General features: G+C 44.3%; 1 protein-coding gene across 9 annotated transcripts in view; it reads left to right on the top strand.

Moving 5' to 3' along the window:
- The window catches only part of C10H10orf90 (chromosome 10 C10orf90 homolog), a 260,276-nt gene that overhangs the window by 131,586 nt on the left and 100,750 nt on the right, over positions 1–27,940 (top strand). For 5 of the 9 annotated variants that reach the window (XM_054659989.2, XM_009459494.5, XM_009459493.5 and 2 more), the window contains exon 3: positions 25,636–25,727. In XM_054659989.2, the coding sequence (XP_054515964.1) occupies positions 25,636–25,727 (92 nt within the window). Of the gene's footprint in view, positions 1–18,059; positions 18,269–23,041; positions 23,083–25,635; positions 25,728–27,940 lie in introns of those variants that run through there. The other 4 variants (XM_016919619.4, XM_063782259.1, XM_016919617.4 and 1 more) reach the window with 4 other exon arrangements.

Raw genomic sequence — 27,940 nt, 5'->3', positions numbered from 1 at the left:
TATTTATGGAATGAATTTATTTCTATAGTAGTTCGGCTGGAGGTCTGTGTGAATAGAAGAATCACTGAAATGCATTTATTCATATGGCCTCTCATTTTAACTAGCATGGTACATGGCAGTAGCTTCTTTGATACGAAAGCTTCACTCCTGCCATAAAACGCTACTGCAGAGACTCCCATTAACAATCAAGAATCCTTTCACACACATCCTCCCCCCATGTGTTTAGTTTTATAAACACAGTGACCTTGTTTGCAGTATAAATTCACCTTCACTTGTCTGTAATAATTTTAGCCTCTCTCTGCTGTGGAACAGAACCCTAGCATGGATTCCACTCACAGCCGATTCGCTTTTCCTGCTAAAGGCGCTAATTCAAATGGGTTGCTGCGCATTCCAAAAGTGAAAAATTCCTTCTGAAGTCTCCTGATCTGCCACTGGGGTGGAAAGGTCCCCGCCTGCTGTCTTGCTCTGAGCTGGGACTGTGGGGACTGTGGGGGCTGCCTCCAGGCTCTTTCTCCCCATGGCCCTGCAGCTGGGGATGTTTAATCAACTTCAAAGCTAATTTTGCTCCAGGCCCAGCTTTATGCAGCAGAAATCTCTTGCCCATTAGCCAAGGACCAGTTCCTGGCTCCAGCTCAGCTGGCATGCCTCACTTCAACATATTAAATATTTCATCGTGCCTTGGCATTGGGGTTTCCCTGGCCTGGTTAGCAATTAGCTGTGCTTTTAGCTACTTTTGGAGGAAACCCTTCATGATCAGGTGATGGGAGCCATATCTAGAATAAGCAGAGGTAGAATGGCATAGGGTTAAGCATGGGCTTCCAAGGCATCCAACTTGGGTTTGAATTCTAGTTCCTTCACTTTGGAGCTGTGGGATGTTGAACAAGTTACTCACTCCTCTGAGTCACATATTTCCTCTGCGTTAAATATGGTTAATCAAACATGGATTTGCTGTAGGAGTTATAGGAGAAGGGGAAAGGATACACCTATTAACAATGCTTGGCAAGTGGTAAACCTTTGTGTTAGTTTCATAGGACTGCCGTAGCAAAGCACCATGCACTTGGCGGCTTAAGCAACAGGCATTTATTGATGCACAGTTCTGGAGGTTAGGAGTCTGACATCAAGATGTTGGTCCCTTCTGAGGACCATGCAGAAGAATCTGTTCCATGTCTCTCTCCTAGTTTCCTGTGGTTCGATGACAATCCTTGGTGGCTGGTAAAAGCATCATTGATATGGTTTGACTGTGTCCCCACCCAAATCTCATCTTGAATTGTAGCTACCATAATCCCTACATGTTGTGGGAGGTAATTGAATCATGAGGTGGGTCTTTCCCATGCTGTTCTCATGATAGTTAATAAGTCTCATAAGATCTGATGGTTTTATAAAAGGGAGTTCCCCTGAACACACTCTCTTGCCTGCCGCCATGTGGATGCGCCTTTCTCCTTTTTTGCCTTCCACCATGATTGTGAGGCCTCTCCAGCCATGTGGAACTGGGAGTCCATTAAACCTCTTTCCTTTGTAAATTACCCAGTCTTAGATATATCTTTATTAGCAGTGTGAGAACTAATACAATCACCCCAATCCTTGCCTTCATTTTTACATGGCTTTCTTCCACTGTATGTCTGTTTCTAAATGTTCCCTTTTCTGTACAATAGTCACATTGGGTTAGGGCCCACTCTAACGACCTCATTTTAACTTGATTACCCCTGCAACAATCCTCTTTCAAATAAGATCACATTCTGAGGTACTGGGGGTTAGGATTTCAACAGAGGAATTTTGAGGGGATGCAATTCAACCCATAACAGCATTCAAAAAATATTATCAGTTAAAAATTTCCAATAGTAAGTTGAAACCTGGGAATTACCTTCAGATGAAAGAGCACTATCTCTCCTGGGCTGTAGAATTTCTTGGCATCCAGAGAACTCTTTAGACAGCAAAGAGTATATTTCTGTCAAGCTGAGCTATAAGAGAACTTAAAAAGTGGTGAGAAATCCAAGGATCCTAATCTTGGAGGAAAACAACCTTCGAAGCTCAGACCCGAGGCTTTTGCATTGGTCAAAGGCCCAAGCGGGAAACAGAGGACTCCCCAGGCAGCTCTTTACTTTGGTAGCTGCAGGCAGCAGCTGTCTATTAAAGATGTTCCGTTTTCAGAAGATAAAGTTAACCAGCAGGAGTTTTGGGGGGCTAAGTTGCTAGGCAATAGCTTTCTCATTTTCTAGGAAGGCCATAAACTGTCTCATTCCACCTGTTCAAACATCTCTTTTTAGGTAAAGGCTACATTTAGAGAACTGAGGATAATTTAAAGCTTCTTTTTGCAGAAGGAAGGGGAATTTATATGTGTCATCAGTCACATAAACCCTCCTGTTGGAAATGACATGGTAGCCATTTCCTTTGTTGCTTCTGGGCTATTTTTCTTATTGAATCGTGTAAGGGCATCAGGGTGATTTGACTGCTGGGCCTTAGCAGGAGAAGGGGAAGTTAAGGATCTGTGGACTGCAAAGTTTATGTGTGATATCAAGCCTGGCTCCTTCTTTACTTTCAAATTTCAAGTGCTAGTGATAAAAAAGCAATTACCTGTTATCTTTTGTTGGAAAAGAAGATAAGCACCAAACCCACTTACAGTCCTCTTTATTTTTACTTTCCTGTGTTTGTTTAATCTCAGGTGTTCCAATTGCAGGTTCCACAGAGTTGGCAGGGTGGTGGTTGACTTACCCAATCCAGCCCTCAGAAGCTTCCTGTTTTAGGGGAAGCACAAAGTCCACGTGATCAAGCAGCCCTGAGCCTCCTTGCGTGGCCAGGTCTCCGGCTGGGAGATTTTCAGGGCTGCCTTTGAATGGGAGACATTTTTATCATACTCGCGAGGGCCCCAAATGAATTCAAGAACAATTTTGTCTGTAGAAACACAAATGCAGCTTTCCTCACTGGTTCATGGAGGACAGTCTTGGTGTGGAGAGCACCAAAGCTAAAACCTTTCCTTTCCTTGATGCCAGTGTGGCTTGGTGGGACAGCTTGGGTCTGGAGTCAGGCAGTCTGGGTCGAACTCCCTGTCTCTTAGCTGGTTGCTTAGCTGCTCCGACCCTGTGCTTCTCTTTCTTTAAAATGGGTATCTTTCCGCCAAGGAACTAGGCAATCGTGAGGCCTGGGATGATCCATCTGAGGTCCTTACGCAGATAGTACGCAGTAGTCAGGAAAGGAAAGTAGTCTTGCCGTTTCCTGAAATCTTGGACAGCGCCAAGCTCCAGCTAATTGCTGAGGCAGCAGTGTGGGGAGAGTCATCTGTGTTTTACTGTGACAGGGAGATGCTTCCTTACCCTTCTCCGCGACCTGCTACCACCATCCTAATGGGCTCTTCCCCAAGTTCAAAGTAGTATCAAAAGCCCATATCCACGTGTGTGTGTGGAGGGGGTTGGGCGGGCATCTTGCATCCAATGGCAGAGCTGATTGTTCCTGTCGAAGGAGGCCCACTGTTCCCATGCAGTGCACCGTGGCCACAGAGGACCCCTGGGAGACCCAAACCTTGCAGATGGTGGGCGTGTACTGTCTTAGCCACGTCCCTTTTGATGGCCCTTTATAAGGGCTGAGCCTTTGTTCCACACAAGTGGAAAAAAACTTCAGTGCACATCTAGATTCTGCTCCACCTGCCCCATAACGATGGACTCTCTGCACTGACGTCAGATGGTTCTTGGAGAAGAGAAACCCTGAGCAGGGATTCCAGTGCGCACTCCTAGTGTGGGCCTGAGCTGGAAGTGCAGGGGCAGCTCTGCTTCATAGGGGGTTTTATGGCTCACTGTTATCCATGCTGTGCTCTCTAACGAGGGTGTTCAGAAAGGAAAAGCTCAGCTGGCTAAGGCAGAGGAGAGCTCTTCGCTGTCACCTGTGGAAGAAATGGCCATTTTTCTCCACGTTTATTTCCACTGGGGAGCTCTAAGACAATTTTTTTTTAATTATTATACATTAAGTTCTAGGGTACATGTGCACAATGTGCAGGTTTGTTACATATGTATCCATGTGCCATGTTGGTGTGCTGCACTCATTAACTTGTCGGACAGAAGACAAATTTTTTTTTTTTTTTTGAGACAGCGTCTGGCTCTGTTGCCCAGGCTGGAGTGCAGTGGCGTGATCTCAGCTCACTGCAAGCTCCACCTCCCAGGTTCACGCCACTGTCCTACCTCAGCCTCCCACATAGCTGGGACTACAGGCACCCGCCACCACACCCAGCTAATTTTTTGTACTTTTAGTAGACACAGGATTTCACCTTGTTAGCCAGGATGGTCTCCATCTCCTGACCTCGTGATCTGCCCGCCTCGGCCTCCCAAAGTGCTGGGATTACAGGGGTGACCCACCACACCCAGCCGACAAATTTTTAAAAAATGAAAAAAATACAATTTTGTGTGAATCTCTCTCTCTCTCTAAACATACACACACATATATGTATATATATATGTATGTGTGTGTGTATGTATATATATTTATCAGAATCCCTGCTACCAGGGGTTTACATTGTGAATACTTCTCTCACAATCTCACAATATATTCAAAGATCTGTTTTAAAATTTCCTGGGGTGATAATATGTGGCTCTTTCATGAATGTGGTCTCAGATGCTCTGAGCAAACCACCTAGGTCTCAGCTCCTGAAGGAGTGAGGTGGAAAGTGGCCCACTGCTGCCAGGAGGCAGGTGCTAAAGGAGTGAGTGTGACCTCCATGGAGGCCACCACGGGAAACAAATGCGAGTGCAGAGCTCGCAGGTCTGTCGAAAGGCAGCACCATCTTCCCACTACGCGGAAACGAGATTCCAAAGCCACCGCTTGCTCCCCATTTCTTCAATTTGCTGAGGGTGTAGGGAAAGCAGAAGAAACACACAAACCCAGAGTCCATTTCTAGAATTCTGACATACTGAGTAGAAAAATGAAGGTGGCACGGACCCAATGGTGATATCATCTTCTCTTCCTTTGGAAGTGGAAGAAGGATATGGGAGAGCTTTTTCTGTAGACATCATGGAAATGGTGGATGTGCTTTTTGGATTTTGCTCAATGACACCAATGATACTCCCATGAAAGGAGAGAGCAGGTCACCCAAACACTGCAGGAGCCTCTTTTGGGAAAAATATCTTTCAGACAGATCCTAAGGACTAAGAGAATTGGAGAGAAAGATGTCCACTTACAACTCTAAGAGCAGAGGCACCGTGAAAAATGGCAGGCATTGACACCATAGAAACAGAAATGGCAGAGAAGAGATGACCAGAAATTCTTAAGTGGCAAAGCCAGAGAAGTCGTTTGGACACAGAGCATAGGAGTTCTGAGGCCCACATTGGAAGCACAGAGTACAAGCAGCCAAGAAACCTGAGTTTGGCACAAGCAGGTAAGCTCTGCAGTGTTATGGTTGGAGGTGGGTTCTGCACCCTGGCTGTGCAATGCAGAGGGTTCTCAAGGAAAGCTGATCTCATTGGGGCAAGATGAAATCCTCAGCCTGAAGGGCTGGCAGTTCCAAGGGAGGACTGGAGGACAGGGAAGAGCAGATTCCTCCTTCTCATAATGGATCCTCACATCTCCTCCTCCCTCTTCTCTATGTGTACAGCAATTTTGGAGGCTTTGGTCTAATGCGGCTCCAGCTTGCACGGGGTTCCTGGTCTCAGTGGCAGGGTGCCACCCAAACACTCTGGATTGGGTCCACTCCCAAAGATCCAGCATTTGAAATTCAGCCCAGTTCAGCAAACATTTAATTAGCTCTCATACCTATTGGCAGCTGCCACTTGTTAGCTTCTGCAATGTGCCAGGCACTTGTGCTAAGAGCTTTTCATGCCTTAAACAATTCCCTAAAGTGAGCGTGACGTGTATTCTCATTTCGCAAGCAGGACACAGGCTCTGAGGGGTTAACTTGACTGAAGTCATACCTGGCCTTGGGTCCTTTACTGTCTGAGCTCATATCTCCTTGTTATTTCCCCATGTCCAGAATTAGGCAATGAGGACTCAAATGTGGGGGCTCCTGTCCCCAAGAGGGTTAGAGTCCATCCAGGGGAATGACCACCCAATCACCCAATTGCTACAATACAATGTGCCCTGAAAACAGGACTGGTTTGTTTTGTCCAGGGACAAAAAGTTCTGAAACAATTTGAGCTGGTTTTTACATGATAAGACAGATTTCCTTGAGTTTAAACGGACTGGTCTCACTTCTGTGTTCAAGGAAGGTAGGAATGCTATCACCTTGATCTTAATTTTTCAGGGCTAAAATACGTATGACATGGCTGGGAAGAGATCTAAGCACAAGCATGTTATCTACGAAGCCAAGAGAGAAGCCCACAAGTATACTGTTGAAAGTCCCACTGGGTTGATGTGAGGCTTAATAATACAATAGCAGGCCGGGCGCGGTGGCTCACGCCTGTAATCCCAGCACTTTGGGAGGCCGAGGCGGGCGGATCACGAGGTCAGGAGATCGGGAACATCCTGGCTAACACGGTGAAACCCCATCTCTACTAAAAATACAAAAACATTAGCCGGGCATGGTGGCGGGTGCCTGTAGTCCCAGCTACTCCGGAGGCTGAGGCAGGAGAATGGCGTGAACCCGGGAGGCGGAGCTTGCAGTGAGACGAGATCGCGCCACTGCACTCCAGCCTGGGTGACAGAGCGAGACTCCGTCTCAAAAAATAAAAAAATAAATAAATAATAATAATACAGTAGCAAGCCTTTATTTTATTTTAGATTTTTGAAAACACTTGTTTTGTGCTCACTCTTTTCTTTTTCTTTTTCTTTTTTTTTTTTTTTTTTTGAGACAGAGTCTCGCCCTATCGCCCAGGCTGGAGTGCAGTGGCGCGATCTCGGCTCACTGCAAGCTCCGCCTCCCGGGTTCACGCCATTCTCCTGCCTCAGCCTCCCGAGTAGCCGGGACTACAGGCACCCGCCACCACGCCCGGCTAATGTTTTGTATTTTTAGTAGAGACGGGGTTTCACCGTGTTAGCCAGGATAGTCTCGATTTCCTGACCTCGTGATCTGCCCTCCTCGGCCTCCCAAAGTGCTGGGATTACAGGCGTGAGCCACCGCGCCCGGCCATGTGCTCACTCTTTATATGAGTCCAAACCTTACTTATCGGGGGTTCATTTGAGAGTGATGCCACTTTGATTAAACTCTGTAAAACCCACTGGCCAAAGCTCAGAGACCGTGAGGGAGCTGTCTTCTCTGAGGTTTCTGGGACCAAGAAACAGGATAGGGAATGGGAGAAAGATGCAGTTGTGATGCCAGCCACTGGAATCAGGGCCTCAGACCCCAGACTCTGTGGCCTCTTAGATGATCACATTTACAATGAGGAGACAGTTTACACACTGAGCATTTGATACCGCCCAAGAGGATCATCACAAAGTTACCCACCATCCACAGATAGAGCCATAGGTCAAGTTAGGGACATGGCAGGCTGAGATGCAATGAGATGGAAGAAAACCAGACTTAGCCCTGGCAGGTTGGAGGCATATCTGGAAAAGGTGGAAGTCCATCCTAGCTCCAGAGCTAAGTTGTATATGATCGGGGAGTTCATTGCCCTGGATGTGGGGGGCAACTGCCTAAGTTTATATGCTACACACAGCTACCCAGAAACTAGCCAAATGTGTGTGATTTCCAATCCAGTGAGGGTAGTTAAATATTTGGTAACTCCATTTTATATTGGATTGGTTGTCTTTTTATTATTAAATTGTAGGGGTTCATTATACATCCTGGATATCTGTCCTTTGTCAGAAATATGGCTTGCAAATATTTTATCCCAGTCTGTGGCTTCCCTTTTTATTTTCTTAACAGTTTCTCCTTATGAATCGAAGTTTTAAACTTTAATGCAGTCTAATTTACCTTCTTTTTCTTTTATAGTTGTTATTTTCTGGGTGCAAGAAAACTTTGCCTCCTCAGTTTACAAAGATATCCTGCTCTATTTTCTTCTAAAAGCCTTATAGTTTTAATGTTAGAGCAAGGTCTGTGATTTTTTTCAAGTTAATTTTTGTGAAGCATTTGAGGTAAGAGTTGAGGCATATTATTCTTCAGTGGAATATCCAGTTGTTCCAGCATCATTCCTGGGATAAACTTTACTTGGTTGGGATAAATATATCTTGTTTATACATTGTTGGATTTTATTTCTGATCTTTTGTTAAGGCTTTTTGTGTCTATGTCAGGGTTTCTCATCCTCAGAACTGTTGACCCTTTGGGCCTAACAGTCCTTTGTCATGGGGCTGTCCCGTGCATCCTCAGGGGTTTCGCAGCACCCCTGATTGCTTTAGCATCTACCCGCCAATGCCAGTTGCATTCTCCCACAAAGGTGACAACCAAAAATGTCTCCAGACATTGCCAAATGTCCCCTGGGCAGCAAAATCAACCCCAGCTGAGAGCTGTTGGTCTATATTCATGAGAGATCTTTGATCTGTAATTTTCTTTTTTCTTTCTTTTTTTTTTTCAGATGGAGTCTCACTCTTTTGGCCAGGCTGGAGTGCAGTGATGTGATCTCAGCTCACCGCAACTTCCGCCTCCCAGGTTGAAGCAATTCTCCTGCCTCAGCCTCCTGAATAGCTGGGATTACAGGCACCTGCCACCACACCCGGCTAATTTTTGTATTTTTAGTAGAGGCAGGGTTTCACCATGTTGGCCAGGCTGGTCTTGAACTCCTGGCCTCAAGTGATCCACCTGCCACGGCCTCCCAAAGTGCTGGGATTGCAGGCGTGAGCCACCGCGCCTGGCCTGATCTGTAATTTTCATTTTTTCTTTCTTCCTCTCTCTCTCTTTTGCTTTTTTGTTTTGTTTTTTTTTTTCTCTTTATCAGCTTTTGCAGTTAGGCTTTTGCTAGCCTCCTCTATTTTCTTATGTTTTGTAGGGTTGGCATGTTTTCTTCCTGAAAAGTTTGATAGAATTCATCTTTCTCACATGTGTCTGCAGGCTGCCTGGGCTCGGTTTGGTTTCTTCTTTCTCATTCTATCCCTTTCATTTTCTTGTCTCCAGTGAGGCTTCCTGAATCTGGCATGTTCTTTATGGGACGATTTTTGATAATGGGTCAATTCTTTAATAGATATAGGGGTCCTAATACTTTCTGTTTCATATTGTATCATTTTGGTAAGGTATTTTTTTCAAGCAATTTGTATATTTTTTTCTAAGTTGAATTTATTCCCATAAAAGTTATTCATAATGTTCTCTTATTATCCTTTTCATGTCTGTAGTCTCTGCAGTGATGTCTCTCTTATTCCTGACAATAGAAATTTCTGTGTGTTTTAAATTTTTTTCTTGACTGATTTGTTTTTTTTTTAAGAACTGCCTTTTAACTTTGTCAAGTTTTTCTATCATTTCTTTTCTGTTTTACTGATTGATTATTTTCTGTTTCCATTCTTATTTTGGTTTGCTTTTTCTCATCCATGTTAATGTGCATACCTATAGTTTATTCATTTTCACTGATAGATAGTTGAATATTTCACAATTTATTTATAAATCCTCTTGTCAAAGAACATTTTTGTTGTTTTCAGGGGCTTTTTTTGACACCATTAAAAACTGATGCAATAAACAGTCTTATATATCCCAGTGCAAATGTACAAGAGGTTTTTTAATGTACATACTACATTTCATTTAGTTTAAGATGCATTTTTTTACATTTCAATATCTCTGAAACCAGAATATGTATTAAAATTAATAACATCTTAGAGTATAATTAGCAGCTTTTTATTCCTTGATGATACATTTGTAAATGGCACATCTTAATGAAGTATTACATTTTGATGGAATATTGTAAATAAGAGCAGAATTGCTAGATGTTAGGTATTTTCATCCTTCTGTTGACCAGGTTACTCTCCATAGTGATCGTATTAGTTGCTGCTTGCTGATCACGCACGGGAACTCCTGTTGTCTGATGTCCTCACCAATATTTAATATCACTGATTTTTTGCCAATCTGGGTAGATGCGGAATGGTCTCTTATTGTCATTTTATTTTGCCTTTCTCTCTTTACTAATGAGGTTGAATATCTTTTCAGTTGCTTAGGGAAAAATATGATTCTGTTGAGAAATGCCTATTTTGTCTTTGCTTATTTTTCCATTGAGTTGCTGTCCTTTCTCAAATTAATTTACGGGGGTTTTTAAAATTAGTTTTAAATAGCCATAATAACCCTTTGTCTGTTATATGGGTTACAAATATCTTTTTCTAAATTGTGGCTTGCCTCCTCTCTTTATGGAATCTTTTGATGATCAGAAATTATTACAGTAAAAATGATTGAAATTATCAAACTTTTATTTAATGGTGTTTGTCTTTGGGAATATTCTAAAGACATCCTTTCCTATTCAGGATCATGAAAATGTTAACTATTTTATCTTTAAAGAATGTTTTAAAGTTTTACCTTTTGCGTTTAAGGTTTTAGATTATCTGGAGTTGATTTGTAGGTATGGTAAGGAAAAGGTGTCTAATTTTGGTTTTTAAAATAATGGTAGCTAATTGTCTCAGCATAATTTATTGTAGTTTGTAAAATGTTGTGTTTATTGTGTATATCCACTGACAGATAGTCTCGCCTCATTATTTTTCACATTTCCATATATGTGAGGGTCTCTTTTTGGGTTCCTTATTCTTTTCCACTAGCCTGTTTTTGTTTATTTCTGTAGCAATGACCTACTTTTCTTCTCACCTTTATAATAAGTTTTGATATCTGATAGGGCAGATCCCTGGCTATGTCTGCCTTTGTAGATCTACCTTTCTCCAAATGGCAGTCTTGTTGATAACTGCTGTCTACCTAGGTTTGACTTATCCTCTCCCGCTCACACATACAAAGGGGCTGCTGTTGTCTGGTGCACAGAGAACCCCACAGTGAGCTGAGAAGCAGCATTGCAGGCTGTGGGAATGTCCTCTAAGAAGGACCTGAGAGTCCAGCCTCAGGTCCAGATGGGATCAGGGTTATTGAGCCCATTTCGCAGATGAGGAAACCAAGAGGAGGTAAGCGACTCGCTTGGCTCCCAGTGCTGGGCCGTGGTGGAGCTGGCCTTGAGCACAGTCCAGCTGGGTGTTGCCACTGCAGAATTGCTGACCTCTAAATAGAACAGTGTTTCTCATGATCTCAGGACTTCATTTACTCAAATGAGTTTCGCCACCACGCTTCAGAAGCGTTCTTTAGCCTAGGCTAGCAGTTTTCCTGTAAATCAGTCTCATGTTCAGCCCTACTCAGCCCCATTGGACCTGTTTTTCAAGCATCAAGAGGTTCATTCCTTGCTCTTTCTTCCCACACACGCTTCTCCTTTTTTTTTTATACTTAAATAATTATTTTGATGCTTCTAAAACTCCCCAAGATTAGTAAGTGTATTTGTTGGTAAGTATTATCTCTCTCTTTGTCTAGATATCTGGAAATGCTAAATCTGGTGTTCGCTCCTTCTTTTTCCTGTTCCTGAGACCTGGTTGACCCGCGGCCTATGGCTTCTCAGGCACCTCTCCTTCCCCGTCTCTCTCTACAAGCAGAGACGAAGGAAAGGCCATACTGGGACCTGGCAGGAGAGCTGTAATTAGTGAAGCTAATGCTTTGTCTCACTCTAAAGCTCAAGTTCATTAGTGAAACTTCCTTTATCTTGTCTTCCTGGTTTCTGGTTTCTGATGAGCTCGTACTTATTTTGCAATCAAGGGTAAAAATGTTAAATTATAATAGTAACTAGCATCATTAACTTTTTAAAGAAAGTTAACTGCACATAAGCTCCACGAGGGCAGCGACTTTTCTGGCTGTTTTGCTCATTGCCATGACTTTGATACCTGGACCAATGCCTGGTCCGTGGTCAATGCTATCTAAATATTTGCTGGATAGATAAAAAATAAATTGTATTAGGTGCTTCCTACATGCCAGGCAGTGTGCTAAGGGCTTTCTATGTGTCTTCTTTCTTAGCTCTCATAATAATCTGATGAAATAGACATCACAATCCCTGTTTTGCAGATGGGGAAGCTGAGGCCTAGAGAAGTTACATGACTTGTCTAAGTCACAGATTTTATAAGTGACCAAGCTAGATGCAAACCCATGTCTGTGGGACACCAAAGAACATTCTCTCAGCCCCCTTGTCAGAAATGACAGAAATGCTCTGCCATCGAAGGTGCAGAGATAAGAGATGCTGCCTTACGGAGTCTGAGAATCGTCACTGCTTCTTTCACTCATTGGCAGGGGTAGGGAGGCGTCATTAAGCACCTTTTCCCCAGAAATCCTAAGAAAAGACAAACAGCCCAGTTATAAAATGAGCAAAGGATCTGGATAGACATTTTTCCAAAGAAGAAATACAAATGGCCAATAAGCACATGAAAAGATGCTCCACATCATTAGCCATTAGGGAAATGCAAATCAAAACCACAATGAGATACCACTTCACACCCACTGGAATGGCTATAATCCAAAAGACGACAATAACAACTGTGAGGAAGGCTGGGGAAAAATGAAACCCTCATACATCGCTGGTGGGAATGCAAAATGGTACACTTTGGGAAACAGTTTGGCAATTCCTCAAATTTAAATGTGGTGTGATCATACGACCCGGCAATTCCACTCCTAGGTTATGTATAAGAATAGAACACATATATCACTCAAAAACTTGTGCATGAATTTTTGCAGTAGTAGTATTATAACCCCAAAGGGGGAACAACTCAAATGTCCATCAGCTGTTGAAGAGATGCAACATAGGTGGTCTACCTATGCCCTGGAATATTATTCAGCCTTAAGAAGCAAGGATGTCCTGATACGTGTTACAGCATAGATGAACCTTGAAAGCATTATGATAAGCAGAAGAAGCCAGAAACAAAAGCCCACAGATTATATGATTCAATTTATAGGATATGTCCAGAATGGATAACTCCAGAGAGAGACAGTTGATGAGTGGTTGCCAGGGGCTGAGGTGAAGGGATCATGTGGAGTGCTACTAACAGGTATGGGACTTCTTTTGGGGATGATGAAAATGTTCTGGAATTTGGTGATGGTTGCCTAACTTGGTGAATATACAAAAACCACGGAATTGTGCACTTTAAAAGGGTAAACTGTATGGCTTGTAAATTATATCTCAATAAAGCTGTTATTAAAAAAATTAGTTGGCCAGGTGCGGTGGCTCACACTTGTAATCCCAGCACTTTGGGAGGCCGAGGCGGGCGGATCACGAGGTCAGGAGATCGAGACCATCCTGGCTAACACGGTGAAACCCCATCTCTCCTAAAAATATAAAAAATTAGCCGGGTGTGGTGGTGGGTGCCTGTAGTCCCAGCTGCTTGGGAGGCTGAGGCAGGAGAATGGCGTGAGCCTGGGAGGCGGAGCTTGCAGCAAGCCGAGATTGCACCACTGCACTCCAGCCTGAACGACAGAGTGAGACTGCGTCTCAAAAAAAAAAAAAAAAGTCAATTGCAGAGAGAGGAGAGATCATCTCAGGCCATCAGGAAGGGCTGTGTTTAGAAGAGAATGTAACTAAAAATCAGAGACATGGGGGCCTCTCTTAGACTTGACTGACGGAGCCTGACTTTGTGACTTCCTAGCTGGGGCCTCTCTGGAGAGCCCTGCCCCTCTTTGCCTCTGCTTCTTTTGTGTGTGTGTGTGTGTGTGTGTGTTGTGGCAGGTGTGGACAAGCTATTTAGGCGGCTTTGGATTCTTATGTGCCTACCCATTTAAGAGGACGGTTTCCCTGTTCTTGCCTAAATTGAAGGTCTGCTATACAGCAGGGAATAACAGAAGACAGGCAGTGCAGGGCTCCTTGCTCCATTAAACAACAACAACAGCAAAAACAAAGAGCCAAAGAACTCCAACCAAACCCACACCAGGGAGAAGAACAACCTTGTTCTAATTGTCTGGCGTTGCTGATAAGCCGTTGGAGAGTTCTGTAGAGAGGCCACTTTGAGTTTCTAAGTGGGGACACAGGATAATGGCAGTGGTGTGAACATCTTGAGCCTGGGTTTTTCCTTTGATGCTAGGCTCTCGGACCATGTCCAGTTTCAGTGTCTCTCCAGACCCCCGATGTGCAGCATGTGGCTAATGGCTCTTATAATGAGAGATTTACAACTTGGGCTTTCACATGCTGCCCCAATCTCATTTGTCCAGCTCACGGCGGAGCCTGTAATCGTCTCTGCGGGCTCCAGCTCCGGGCTCTAGACATTCTGCTCTGGCCAATTCAGCTGAACAGATGAGAGACAAGAAGCCCCACAGTCCCACAAACAAGAATCACATTGCTGCTGGGGAAGGAGAGGAAATCCATTCTGACATCTTATGAAAATATTTTTGTGTCTTGTTTACATAATGAATCTGTCTGTTAACGAAAGAACCTGAGGTGACAAATTCTTTGGTCTCACCAACGTGTGTGGCTTTGCAGTGGGCCGAATGCGCCTCCAGATCCTCTTCTGCAGGAAGTTTCAAAGACCTCCCATTTTTCTTCCTGGTGGGTTGCTTGTTCACCAGTCCTGAACTAAAAGCAAATAATTCATCCGTGCTCATCCTACAGAAAGTTGCCTGACTAACGAGTCTGGTAATGGGGACCCTGTTGCAGCATGGATCTCCCTTAGGGGGAAGCTGGGGTGGCAGTTGGGGGTGGCGTCTCTTTCTGGCCACTCTTGTCCACAGAAGCATCCCAATTTTCTGCCACCCACCTGCAAGGGCAGAAATGGTCCCCTCTGAAATCAAACCACACTATGACTTTCAATACTATGTAATAATGATTCTTGTTCAGTGAGCTTGACAAAGGAGGGAGTACATAGTGATGGAAATAATGGCGTTTTCCACTTAATGGGAGAAGCAAGCTAAAGTGGAGACTGCCTCCCTCTCACACGTGCCCTCCCTCGATGGCCCCCAGCTCTTGTAGGACAAGCCCTCATGGCAGAGCTAGATGGCACCCTAGGGGCCATACAGGTGCGTGCACTCCTTGCCTTGCGGATGAGGAAGATGAGCCCAGAGGAGGAGCTGACATGGCTGAGTGGCCAGGTGGGATCTGGAGCCTAGTGTCCTTGCCGTCTGGACCCCTCCCAGCATATCATGCTGTGTCCTACTAAGGCTCCCAAAATGGGGACAAAGTTTTCATCTTTCAGCTTCTCCCAGTGCACCTTCTTGCTGCCTAAGCCCTGACTCTCTGCTTAGGTGAGGCTCCTAATTTCCTAGTCTTCCCAGCAAGATTCCTGTCCCCGCTACCCAGGCCTCAGTTCTCCCTGACCTGGGCTGCCTCCCAGCTCTGAAATCTTTCTGAGAGGAGAGTGCCTCCTCTTCCTGTCATATTGATGTCCACATTGAAGGTGTTTGGGTTGCACAACAGAGACTACCTGTGTCTAACTGCTTATGTCCATCAAGGTCTGAAAACAAGGCCCTCATTCTTATACCCTCCTCCCTCTGCACATGTGGTCATGAAGGGAGGAAGGAGTGTTTTTAAAGATGGTTTTAAGATTACTACCAAAATTATCTATCCAGAGATCTATCTCCTTGCCACCCCCACCCACCTCTCAAAACAAGAACTAGTTTGTGCTAAGAAAATATTATGTAATAAGATCAAGAACCATAGAATGAAAGGCAAAAGACAATTCTTAAGAAGGAATTGAAATCAGAGACTTGGATACATGTTTGTACAACCATGTTCATTGCAGCATTATTTGTAATAGCTAAGCAGTGACTAGTGTCCACTGATGGATGTATGGATATGGATATTGTAGTATATACATTCAATAGGATATCATTTATCCTTAAAAAGGAAGGAAATTCTGACACATGCTACAACACGGATGAACCCTGAAGACATGCTAAGTGAAATAAGCCACACAAAGCCAAATACTGTATGATTCCATTTGTATGAGGTTCCTAGAGTAGGCAAATTTGTAGGAACTGACAGTAGAATGGTGGTTGTTAGGGGCTGGGGGAAGGTGGGAAGGGGGAGTTAGTGTTTAATGGGGAGAGAGTTTCCGTTTTGCAGGTTATAGAGTTCTAGAGATGGATGATGGTAATGCTTGCATGTTAGGAAAGTATTTAATACCGCTGCACACTTAGAAATGATGAACATGGTACATTTTATGTGTATTTTATCACAGGTTTCAAAAAATGAGACAACTCATGAGAGAAAAGAAAATGGTCAGATCCACAATGCATGGAAAAATATCTCTTTATATGTGTCATCTCCTCATTAGACTGTGAGTTCTTCCAAGACAGGGATTCCTTGTGTTCTCTGCATCTTTGCTGTCTCAGCACCCAACTCAGGCCCTCAAACGTGCTATCTTCTCCATAAATGTTTGCTGCACTGAGATAGTGGCATGATCACATCAGTGTGGTACCCATGAGCGGGGTGCTTTCACGTGCATTATTGTATTTGGCTGTTGTCATCATCCTTGAGTCTGGTGCCCCTGCTCTGTCACCAGGAGAGACCCACACTCCAGCCACAGGGAAAGCAAAGCTGGAACAACCCACCCTGGCTGCCAAGGGCCAGAAGACTGTGCTTCACACTCCAGGGGTCTCAGATTCAGCTAGAGCCCAAGTGACCACAAAATTCAGTAGAATAGGCTTTTAAAATGTCTTTATTATAAACCATAATTTTCTGAGACAGATGGAAACTATGTGTAAAACTGTATCTAATAACACACTGTTTTTTGAGGGAGCGTTCCATGACAGCACTGTGCTGAGCCCATGAAAACCTTTATTTGCCTCATTTAATAATTCCCAGCCCAACAAAGCCTATGCCAGCCTCTCTCTTACAGAGGAACAAACAGAGGCCAGGAGGTTACGTGGCTCATCCAAGGCTAGACAGCATTAAAATGTGGTGGCACCAAGCGTCAACCTGGACCAGGCGTCAAAACTCAAGCTGTTCTACTTTTACCTTCTCCTAATCATGTACAGTGATTATTCATATTGCAAACTCGCAGCTTTAGTCTTACTGGAGGGGTGACACCTGGTAAGAGACTTAAATGGAGCTCAACTTCCTCATCTGTAAAATGAGTCGTCATAGTGCCCTCTCCACAAGGTCATTTCTTCCATTAAAGGAGATAACACCTGTCCAGCGTTTAGCAGGTGTGTGGCTCACGATAAACGTGCAATGCGTTTTAGCCATTATGACATGACGGAGACACTGAGCAGATGCAAGGGGCTTGAGATTATCCAGTAAAATTTACATTTGTCTTGTGTTTGTGAAACTGCTTACAAAGCCACTGTGCATTTATGTAATGACTGAGGCTTTATCCCAGGAGATAAAATGGCTCTCCTTATAAAATTGTGTATTTCATTGGAAAGGCAATAAGTTATGCAGTTTCTCACATTTCCCCTTTTGCTTCAGCAGTGGGGAACTCACCCTGTAGTTGTGATTCATCTGTACCAGTGCCATCTCTTTTTTTGTTTGTTTGTTTGTTTTTGAAATGGAGTTTCACTCTTGTTGCCCAGGCTGGAGTACAATGGTGCTATCTTGGCTCACCGCAACCTCTGCCTCCCAGGTTCAAGCGATTGTCCTGTCTCAGCCTCCCAAGTAGCTGGGATTACAGGCGTGCGCCATCATGCCTGGCTAATTTTGTACTTTTAGTAGAGATGGGGTTTCTCCATGTTGGTCAGGCTGGTCTCGAACTTCTGACCTTAGCGGATCCACCCACCTTGGCCTCCCAAAGTGCTGGGATTACAGGCATGAGCCACCACGCCAGGCTGCCGGTGCCATCTTTAGCCCAGGCTTTTGGGTTTGAGTCAATGACTTCTCCAGCTCATTATGTGCTTTTTTTAAAAGTCAGTTTTACTGTATTTAAACTGCATTATTAACTATAAGCTACCTCAAATTTGGTTGGGTATAAATTATAAAACAATGCTCATTATAATTTAGTGTCAAAGATATTTCACTAAATTGAAAACCAATCAGTCTTATAAGAGCTTGCATGGTAAACTGTTATATTGCTCAATTTTCTACATAAACCATTTGTAAAAAAATTGGTAACAAGTAGATTAATCACCAGTGTGACGTTATCTGGATGTATTTTAATACTAAGAAAACTTTTAAATAACTCTCATGCAAACTTGTTTTACTCATCAAAGAAGACTCAAATGTAAACATCAAAGAGACGATTGCTGCTAACAAGAAATGTCACAAGGTGGGCTTGTATGCCACCTCCCCTGGTTGCCCTGTAAACATTCCGGTGACTTCATTACACATAGAGCTTTGAGGTTCTTTGGCCGAGGCTGGAAGGTGGAAGCCTGACTCATTCTGAGCCTAGTTACAGAGGTAAACTCCGGACATTTTTTTCTTTCATTTAGCCAAATACATCCTTGTCGTTAAAAGACCTTTGAAACTGAGTAAAATGGCTTTGAAACCTCAGTAGAATATGCTCAAACTGTCTGGAGAAGGTATGTTCTAATTTTTTTCCACAGATATAACCCTTATTAAAATATAAAGTAATCTGTTCATTCTGTCCACACTGAGTATCTTCTGGGCCCAGTACTGTGTGAGGCCCCAGGGGAAAGGAGATGAACCAGGTATCTCTAAAGACCTGGGCCAACTTGGGGAGACACTCAGGAACAGATCATTACACAACAGCATGAAAAGGATGCACGGTAGCGCCTGTTGGGGGTGCTGGTGTGGGCTGGCTGAATAGTGTTCTGAAAAAGATACGTTCCAGGCCTAACCCCTGATCCCTGTGAATGTGACCTTATTGGGATAAGGGCCATTTGGATAAGGACCTTTGCAGATGTCATGGAGTTAAGATGAGGTCACACTGGAGTAGGGTGGGGCTTACGTCCAATGACTGGTGTCTTTATAAAGGAGAGAGTTTCGGAGGCACATTCAGGGAAGATGGCCATGTGCAGGTGGAGGCAGAGATTAGAGAGGGGCTGTCCCAAGCCGAGGGACACAGAGGATGCCAGACACCACGGGACACTGAGAAGGGCAAGGAAGAGTCCTCCCCTAGGGCCTTCAGAGGGAGCACGGTCCTGACACCTGGATTTCTGGCCTCCAGAACTGGGAAGGAGTAAATCCCTGTTGTATCCAGCTGCTCCCTTTGTAGTCACTTTTCACAGCAGCGCTGGGAACGAACGCAGGCACCAATCTAGCTTGGGGGCCATGTGGGGTAGCAGCAGATCGGGACGTCCTTCTAAGAGAAGCGATCTTGAGCCGTGTCACGGGTGGGGAGTTAGGAGTTAGCTCAGTGGGGAAAAGGTGAAGGCAGCACTCATGGTCATCAAGCCAGCCCCTGTGGGAAGCAGGCTGGGTTTAAGGATTTCTAACCTGGGCTCCTTGAACTCCCAGGGTCCCCCTACATGTGTGCTTCAATTTTGCACCTTTTCTTGGGGAGAAACGAATCCCTTGCATTTGAGTTTTGGAGGACCATGTGGCCTTCACGGTCACAAACTGGCAATGTCAAGAAGGTTTGGCAGGACCGGCTGGGAGATGAGGCTGGTGGGGTCACCAGCTTGATTGTGACCTTGCTGACACCAGCAGGGCAGGGAGGTGAACTGACGCAATGGAGCAGAGCCTTTGTCTCAGGAGCAAACCAGCCTTGGCTTTCAGCTGGATGTTGGAGGGGAGGGGGAGGGTGCGGAGTGGGCGCCTCTGTTTCCGATGAGGGCAACAGGAGGTTGGGGAGGATGTTGCCCCAGATGAAGTCAGGCGTTTGGTTTTTGCTCAACCACTGGCCAAGGCGATGACACAGGAGGAAGAAAGGACAGAGAACCATGAGGGGGCTTGGTTTCCTTTTGCAAAAGCTGTTTGAGGCAACTTGGAGGCAGCTGGCCTCTGAGGCGGTGCTCACGGAGGGGATCTGGCCTCTCCTTGGCTGGATTGGTCCCTCAGGTTTGGGAAGAGGGCACAAAGGCAGGACAGAGAAATGTCAAGGGGGAAACCCCCAAAAGAAAATAAGACACACTAGCCAAGAGGAAAAAGACAGGAGACCAGAAGTTGAAGACAGGAAGACTTCCCAGAGAAACTGTGCAGTCAATAGCGCCAAATCACACCAAGATGATTAGCTGAATTTAAAGCTGAAAAGTGATTCTCTCTGAGAAACATCTGTTTTAAAATATTAACAAAGAGTATTTTTAAAAGGATGGTGAAAATTCAGAATAAACCTTGACTTCCATAAGACTACAAATAAGAGAAGGCATTTAAAAATCCAAGAAGTAAGAATTTGAGTGCCCCTTCCCTGCCTCTGACACTAATGATGTAGGTAGGAGAGTAAGTGTAATTATTAAACAGACTGAAGGCCTCTGGGCATTTGCCATTTGCACATTTCTTGGGTGGATCGATTCATGAGGCAATACGTGATGGTGCTTGTCTGCTACTTTTGTAGAGATAAGCCAAGCGGTATTGGGCAACAGATTGGAATTGGACATAATTTTTAACCATATTCTATGCTTCACCCAATATTCTACTTGCTATTCTCCAAATAGGCTGGATTTTTCTGCTTTCATACTTTATCTTAAGCCATTTCTGCCTGTCCCTTTGACTGTGGCTTGGGCTATGCCACCATCCCTCTCCACTCCGTTCACCTTTGTCTAAACCCAACCCCAGCTGACAAGGCCATGTCAAGTGTCTCCTCCCTCCCACCAACTTTTCCTGGTTCCCTCTGCTGGAAGGGCTCTGTCCGTGGCTTATCAAGGCCAGGGATAGCAAAGCCGTGACTTTCTCTTAGAGTTGCTGGAAAAAGAAAGCATCTCTCCCACCTTTATCTCTCAGCTCAGGGCCCCACACACCCTGAGCACTGCCTAAATTCCTGCTCAGTTGGATTCCGTTGCTGAAACACACACTGCCCTCCAGGCAGAAAACCGGGATTCTGGAAGTACTTGACTCAGGGCCATGTGGTGTGTTCAGTCATGGTGGTTGCAGTCTCTGGGAAGGGGCTGAAAGTGGGGAATGGTTTTGGATGTGTGGTTCAGGCTGATGGAGACAGCAGCGGGTGCAATCCTTCCAGTCATCTTAGGAGAGAAGAGCTCTTAGCACCTACTAGTGAGCACACACACTCCCTGGGCACAGAGGGCAGGCGTGCTGGGCAGCAAACACAAGTGAGTCATGAACCAGCAATAACTTTGGGTGGTTAATTGAGCTGGTTTTTAATTACTTTCAAAATAAAAGCATGCTGGCTCTCATGATTTTTTTTTTTTCTATGACGGTTTTATTTGAATTGAAACCATTGGTGAAAAGCTTCATTGAGATTCCCATGCCCACAGACTAGGTGTGGTTTTTCTATAAGTCGTGGAGTGGTTTTTGAATCAAAGCATTATGATTCTCTTCTGGGGCTTCAGACTCACCATCTGTAAAAGATGTCTTAAGCTGTCTTAGATCAACAAGCACTGCTGGACTTGAGCTGTGCCAAATGTCCTGGAATGCTTGCTAAAGCACGGGGCTGAGCCTCCTCAAAACTCCTCATTTGCTAGGTCTGCAGGTCAGTAGATGAGACACAAGAATGTGAATTTCCAACAAGTGCCCCCATCGTGTGGATGCTGCTGGTCTGGGGGCCACATTTTGGGAGCCCTTGCTGTTGAACAGCAATGCGGGGTAGGACCCTGTCTCGGGTCAGGTTTCCAAGAGGCAGAGCCTGAGGCAGGGATTGAGGGCAGTGGGGCTGGGCTGCTCTTCAGGAAAAAAAAACATACAAGAGTGAGGGAAACCTGATAAGGAAGGGGAAAGAGCCAAGCAAGGATGTCATCTCAGATGAAGTCAGGCATTTTGGTTTTTGCTCTGGAGCATAAAAGGCAGAGTTGTCCTGACCTTTGTATTCCTTTTTTTTTTTTTTTTTGAGATGGAGTCTCACTGTGTTGCCAGGCTGGAATGCGATGGTGTGATCTCAGCTCACTATAACCTCTACCTCCTGGGTTCAAGCGATTCTCCTGTCTCAGCCTCCTGAGTAGCTGGGAATACAGATGCGCACCATCACGCCTAGCTAATTTTTGTATTTTTAGTAGAGACGGGGTTTCACCATGTTGACCAGGATGGTCTTGATCTCTTGACCTCATGATCCACCTGCCTTGGCCTCCCAAAGTGCTGGAATTACAGGTGTGAGCCACTGCCCCTGGCCCCAACCTTTGTATTCCTAAGAGTCATCCTGGGCCATGCTTCAACGTGGAGGGTCATTCTCAGAGTGAAGCTATGAGCCATTGTCAGTCACTCTCCCAACAGCTGGGGTATGGGGCAGTTCCCCAGCAAAGGGCAGGACTCAGACAGTCTTGATTGCATATTCTAATTTCACAGATAGGGGCATGGGAATCAGTGAAGTTAAGTTAGAGACAAAGCCCTATTTAGTGTGTATGCTGCTGTGTTCAGGGCCTGCACATCCTCTGCCCGTTTCTTTAGCCAGGGCAATTTCTTGATGCAGTTACAACTTTACTATTTTTTTAGATTCCTACACACACTTTTTAAGTGTTGCAGTCATGTGGTTCATAGGCTTTTTCTTTCTTTTGATAAACATAGCATTGTCAGCACTTTCTCATGTTGCTATGTAGACTTTATATTCATTATTTTAAAGGCCCTACATTACATCCAACACATCTACCTCCATCTCCCCAGCTAGTCTGTGGTGGGCAGAATAATGTCCCCTCCACCCCCAAAGATGTTCACGTCTTCATCCCTGGAACTTATGAATATGTTGCCTTGGCCAAAGGGACTTGGCAAATGAGATATAGTTAATAACCTTGAGATGGGGAGTGTAGCCTGCATTTTCCAGGTGGGCCCAATCTAATCCAAGGGTCCTTACGAGAGGGAGGAAGAAGGGTCAGAGTCAGATAAGGAGATGTGATATTGGAAGCAGAAGTTTGAGTGATGCAGGGCTGTGAGCCGAGGAATGCCGGTAGCCTTTACAAGCTGAAAAAGGCAAGGAAGAGAATTCTTCCCTAGCGCTTTCAGAAAGGAACCCAGCCCTGCCACCACCTTGATTTTAGCCGAGTGAGGCCAGGTTGGACTTCTGAACTCTAGAACTGGAGCATACCACATTTGTGTTGTGTAAGCCCTGAATTTGTGGTCGTTTGTCACAGCAGCCACAGGCAGCTCATGCTCAGCCTTTGTGTATCTGATCATGGCAGTCCCTCCGCCTCCCTGCTGGAGACAAGGCATCTCCCCAAAGCTAGTGTTTACTGTATGTTGTTATGTTCTGAGCATTGCACTAAGGGCTGGTTATGTCATTTAATTTCTTTCAGTAACCCTCTGAAGTGGATAACCTCATTGTCTTCATCTCATGGTGAGGAACCAAAGGATGCTAAGTAACTTGCTCAAAGCCACACGAGTAACAAGATCTGGGATTCAGGTGCTGGGACTCTGTGGTGTGCTTCCAGTGGCTTCCTGACCACTGATGCCACAGTGATAGCAACCAGCTGGGTCTTGGGGAGGGCTGCCTTGATCCTGCTCATTGCCAATCATAACTGGTGTCATTTATCAAACATTAACTCCACACCCCACCCTGCCCGAATGCTTTCCATACGATATCCTCAGTGCTCGGATGGCAAAGCAGCATTTTTGCAGGAGGTGTTATTGCATGCATTTTATAAAAGAAGAAACTCAGAAAGGGTACACAGCCCATCCACTGTAGGTCGGCCTGGGGCCAAGCAGGATGCAGGCCTAGACCTGTCTAGCCTCAGCCTGTGTTGACTCCAAAGTTCTTAACCACATGCGATGCCACATGACCAGAGCAGGTGATTTCTGTCTTCATCAGCTTTATTGTCAGTTCATCATGATGCATCATCTCTGCGCAGGAATCCAAAAGACCTTTCAGCTCTTATATTTGTGCTTCACGAAAAGTAATCTGTGCACATCATCTTGGATAACTGTCTCTGTCACTCAATAGCAGTCATAGACGGAGGCAGGGCCCCACATCTGAATTAGAGCTGATGGCGCTCACTGTCACCCGAGGACAAGATGAGACATAGCCAGGCTCTGGACAGGTCAATGGTGGCCCTTGAAATTCCCTCGAGCCATGTCCTGACCCTTTTGCCAATCTTCCAAACTTGAAAATATTAGAGCACATTATTTTCCTCATAAAATGCTTTCAGTTACAGTCAAGCAGTGCTTCAGGATGGGGATATGTTCTGAGAAATGTGGTTGGAGGATTTTGTTGGTGTGTGAACCTTGTAGAATGTACAAACCTAGATGGTATAGCCTCCTATGCACCTAGGTGGTATGGTATGGCATATTGTTCCTGGGCTAGAAACGTGTATAGTGTGTGACTGTGCTGAATACTGTAGGCAATTGTAACACAATGGTAAGTATTTGTATATCTAAACATATCTGAACATAAACAGGATACAGTAAAAATACAGGCTAAAAGATAGAAAATGACCTACCTGTATAGGACAATTCCCGTGAATGGAGCTTGCCGGACTGGAAGTTGATCTGGATGAGTGAGTGAGTGGTGAGTGAATGGGGAGGCCTAGGACAGTATTGTCTGCTACTGTAGACTATGAGCACTGCACACTTAGGCTACACTAATTTTATTTAAACAAACAATTATACTACAATGTTCTGATGGCTACAGCGTCAGTAGGTGATAAGAATTTTTCAGCTCCATTATAATCTTATTGGACCACTGTCATATATGCAGTCCTTCATTGACCGAAAGGTTGTCATGCAGAGCGTGACTGTGTATCTAAATTGTGCATGAACCTTTTTGATGGGTTGATAAAGGCAGGACTCTAGGGAGCTGCTTTCATAAATCTCTTCTTTCTCATCACCTGCACTAGCAGTTGGGGAGCCATTTATTACAGCCCCTTGAAAAATCTCCTTCCCTAGAGTATTTCCATTGCAGAGGCAGAGTGGTTACCCTGGGCTGCAGAAAATGGGCCTCTTCCTGGACTTGCTTCCTACTTCCACGCTCATACCATTTCCCTGTGTTTGGTTCACGTTTCTACATTAGCGACCTGACAAAGGTCACTTTTAGAGATGGGGGGGTGGAGAGGGGGGCGCAGGGCGGTGCTGTGGCTGCTGAGGGTCTGTGGCGTAAGGCTGTGTAAGCCCTGGGTAGGCTTTGCAGTACTGCTGGCTTGCAGCTAAGAGAAAGCTTCTGCCCAGGGCTCCGTGAGGTACTCAGGGCAGGTGTGGTGGATGAGGAATTCAGGCAGAATAGATCCATAGATATATCCACTGTTATTAAGCCAGTGTTTGGGGCATCCAGCACTAGAATCCCGGTTCTCCAGTTCTTGGTCTACTGCTCCGTCCAGTTGGATCTGACAATATTCTTAGCTATCTTTGTGGCAGATACTCACAGAGAGGCACATGTGGGGGATTTTACATAGAGTGTGTCATTATATGATCACTAAATTATCCTCAGAGGGTCTAAAACAGTGTTCATATCAGTTTCTGAGTCATCCATGACCCCTCCAATGATGGTTGCATTAAGAGGCTGAATGAAGATCAGTATTGTATTTCACCCATTCTTAGCTCTAGTGATGTTGGGACATCTATAGATGTGAGTCTCTCTTCTGCTGAGTATAAACTTGGGACATTGGTGAATATGATAGGGCTAAAATTATGCAATTGTGACTGAGTCTAAGGGACACAAACGATCATATGGAAGAAGAAATCTTGCAGCTGGATAAACTAATAAGGAACCCAGAGAGGTTAAATGGAGGGGATGAAATAAGAGAAATATACAAGGTTTTGTCATGGTTAGACTATCCTGGATTTACTGTTGGCTGATAGAATATGTGAGTAGGTGACATTAAATTTTACAGTAGAGTTATATATTCCATTTTATCCTTTTATATACTAAAAAGTAGCAATATTATCTTCTTTTGCCTAGGATTACGGGACAACTACCACAGTAGAAGAGATCAAATTGCCCTTAAAAATCTCCAGTCTGATGTTACAGAGGCGAAATCTGACTTCACCAAGGTAACATACATTTCTAACTTCTAGAATAGTCAGCAAAATGCACCCATCTATAAAATATAATCACTGACCTACTTGTGATGTGATTGCATTTTATTTTATTTAGTCAAAATTGAATTAATGTAGCAAACAATCTAACCGTGCTATAGATTTAATTATTCTTTTATCATCTTCAGCAACAATTTGTAAGCTTGCAGCATCTTAGAATATGGCAATTGCTCCCAATTTTAAACTAAAATTTATCAGCTAGAGAGAGACATAGAAAGAGAGGGAGAATTATGCCATACAGCATTTTGAAGATGCGAAAGAGGTACTCTGAAATCTAACAAGCTGGTATAGGTTGTTAGAACTGCAAAAAGTGTCAGTGGTCTGAATAGGGAGGAAAATTAGAGGTCATATTTATAAAATGAAATATTTCAGATCGTAGGGAACAAAAGAGCTTGGTGCACAGTGGTTAATATCGTCAATGTATCATACACCAGGCTCTGACTAATCGACTGATGCAGTTAATCCTTCCCATAGCCCCGCAAGACAGGTACTGCTCTTATATTAATACCTAAAAATGAGAAAACTACAGCTTCAGTAGGTGACTTGCCCCAAATCTCACAGCTCGTATAACCTGCCTGGCTCTGGAGCTTTTGTACTTAGCTTGCTCTAAAGGACTGTCATGGTGGAAATCCCTTTTGAGTTAACCAGATTTACAGTATGGACTTTCTCACCTTAAAAAACTGTCCAAGATGTTACAGTTTACAAGGCATCTGCTATCTGTCACAGATGGAGATTCTGCCGCCAAATTTTGTAGTTCTAAGAGAGAGTGGAATTATAAGAATCAATCTCTCATTACAGATTAAAGCAAAGATACCTGTTAAAATATTTTTTTTACCCAAAACGCTTGTGTTAGGTGTTACTTTGATTTAGCTCCGTATTTAATAAAGCTCAACATTTCCTTCAGAGACTCCGGGCCTGAAATCCCACAAGATGGAGAAAGGAAGTTATTTGGGGTCCTGAGATTTACTCATCAATATTTAAATTCCTTTCTATGTGAAAGCACCAAGCTCACTGTCTCAAGATGTAAAGATGCATGGCTATAATTAATTTGTTCCCTCGGAGCAGGAGTCAGAGCCCTAGGTTTGGGGAGGAAAATGAATGCAAAGAGCAGTGGATCACTGAGAGCTGTCCTTGGGTGGAGATGCCAGTTAGGAGGAGAGAGATTGAGTCAGGGAAGGGCATGGGGGCGATTCTGCTGAGCTCCACTGCTACACTTTTTAAAGAAAGATATCAACTGAGGATATTTGTCACCTGTTTTTCACATTGAGCTGGCAAATTTCAGCATTTTCCTATTGATCTCAAAAATTAATTAGAGTTTAGTCACTAATGTTGATGTCGATGTTTGTGGCTATGTGGCTGGATCCCTGTAACACACACACACACACAGACACACAGACACACACACACAGACACACACACACACAGACACACACACAGACACACATACACACAGACACACACACACATACACACACACACACACACACACACTTCTGTCTCTCTTTCTCTCTCTCTCTCCCCTTTCACTCTCATGCTTGGTCATTATCTGTGACTGAGTTCAATAACTCTGGAAATTATACCTTCTGACCACCTGCTCTGGAATCATCTGGATCATCCAATTTGGTCAGTAGGTGACTCGAATTTCCCTCCTAACTTGGAAGGTTTAGAGCTTGTCCCTGGGTGTGCGCTAGAAGGCTGCCATAAGATGATGAAACACTCCAGGGACTGCCCTGCTGCCCTGTGACTGTGGCTGCCGTAAGTCTCCGCCTCTTCTCCAGGGCCCATACGAGATTGATCACTTTTCCTTCCAAAATGCATTCAAGCTGTAGCAATGATGGGAAGTCACCTTTTCTGCCAAATGATTATTTAAAAGGAGTAAATACAGAACGGAGTTCTCTTCTTTAAGAAATGTTTTAAATTTTCCTCTTAATAAAAGTAATAGCAACCCCATGCAGAAACAGGAAAATACAGAAACATATAAATCAGAAAATATCTGTACATTTTCCTCTATTTTCCCCAGCATTTTAACATAAGACTGTGATGCATATTAACTTTTGTAGCTCTCTTGTATTATTCTCTTATAATACCCCTCATAAGCAATTCCTCATGTCATTTAAATTATTTGTAATTTGTATTTTTAATTTCTGCAGAATATAAGATGCAGTTGT

Source organism: Pan troglodytes, chromosome 8 (assembly GCF_028858775.2).
Source record: "Pan troglodytes isolate AG18354 chromosome 8, NHGRI_mPanTro3-v2.0_pri, whole genome shotgun sequence".
Classification (NCBI taxonomy): Eukaryota; Metazoa; Chordata; class Mammalia; order Primates; family Hominidae; genus Pan; species Pan troglodytes.
This window is presented reverse-complemented; position numbering and strand designations above follow the sequence as displayed.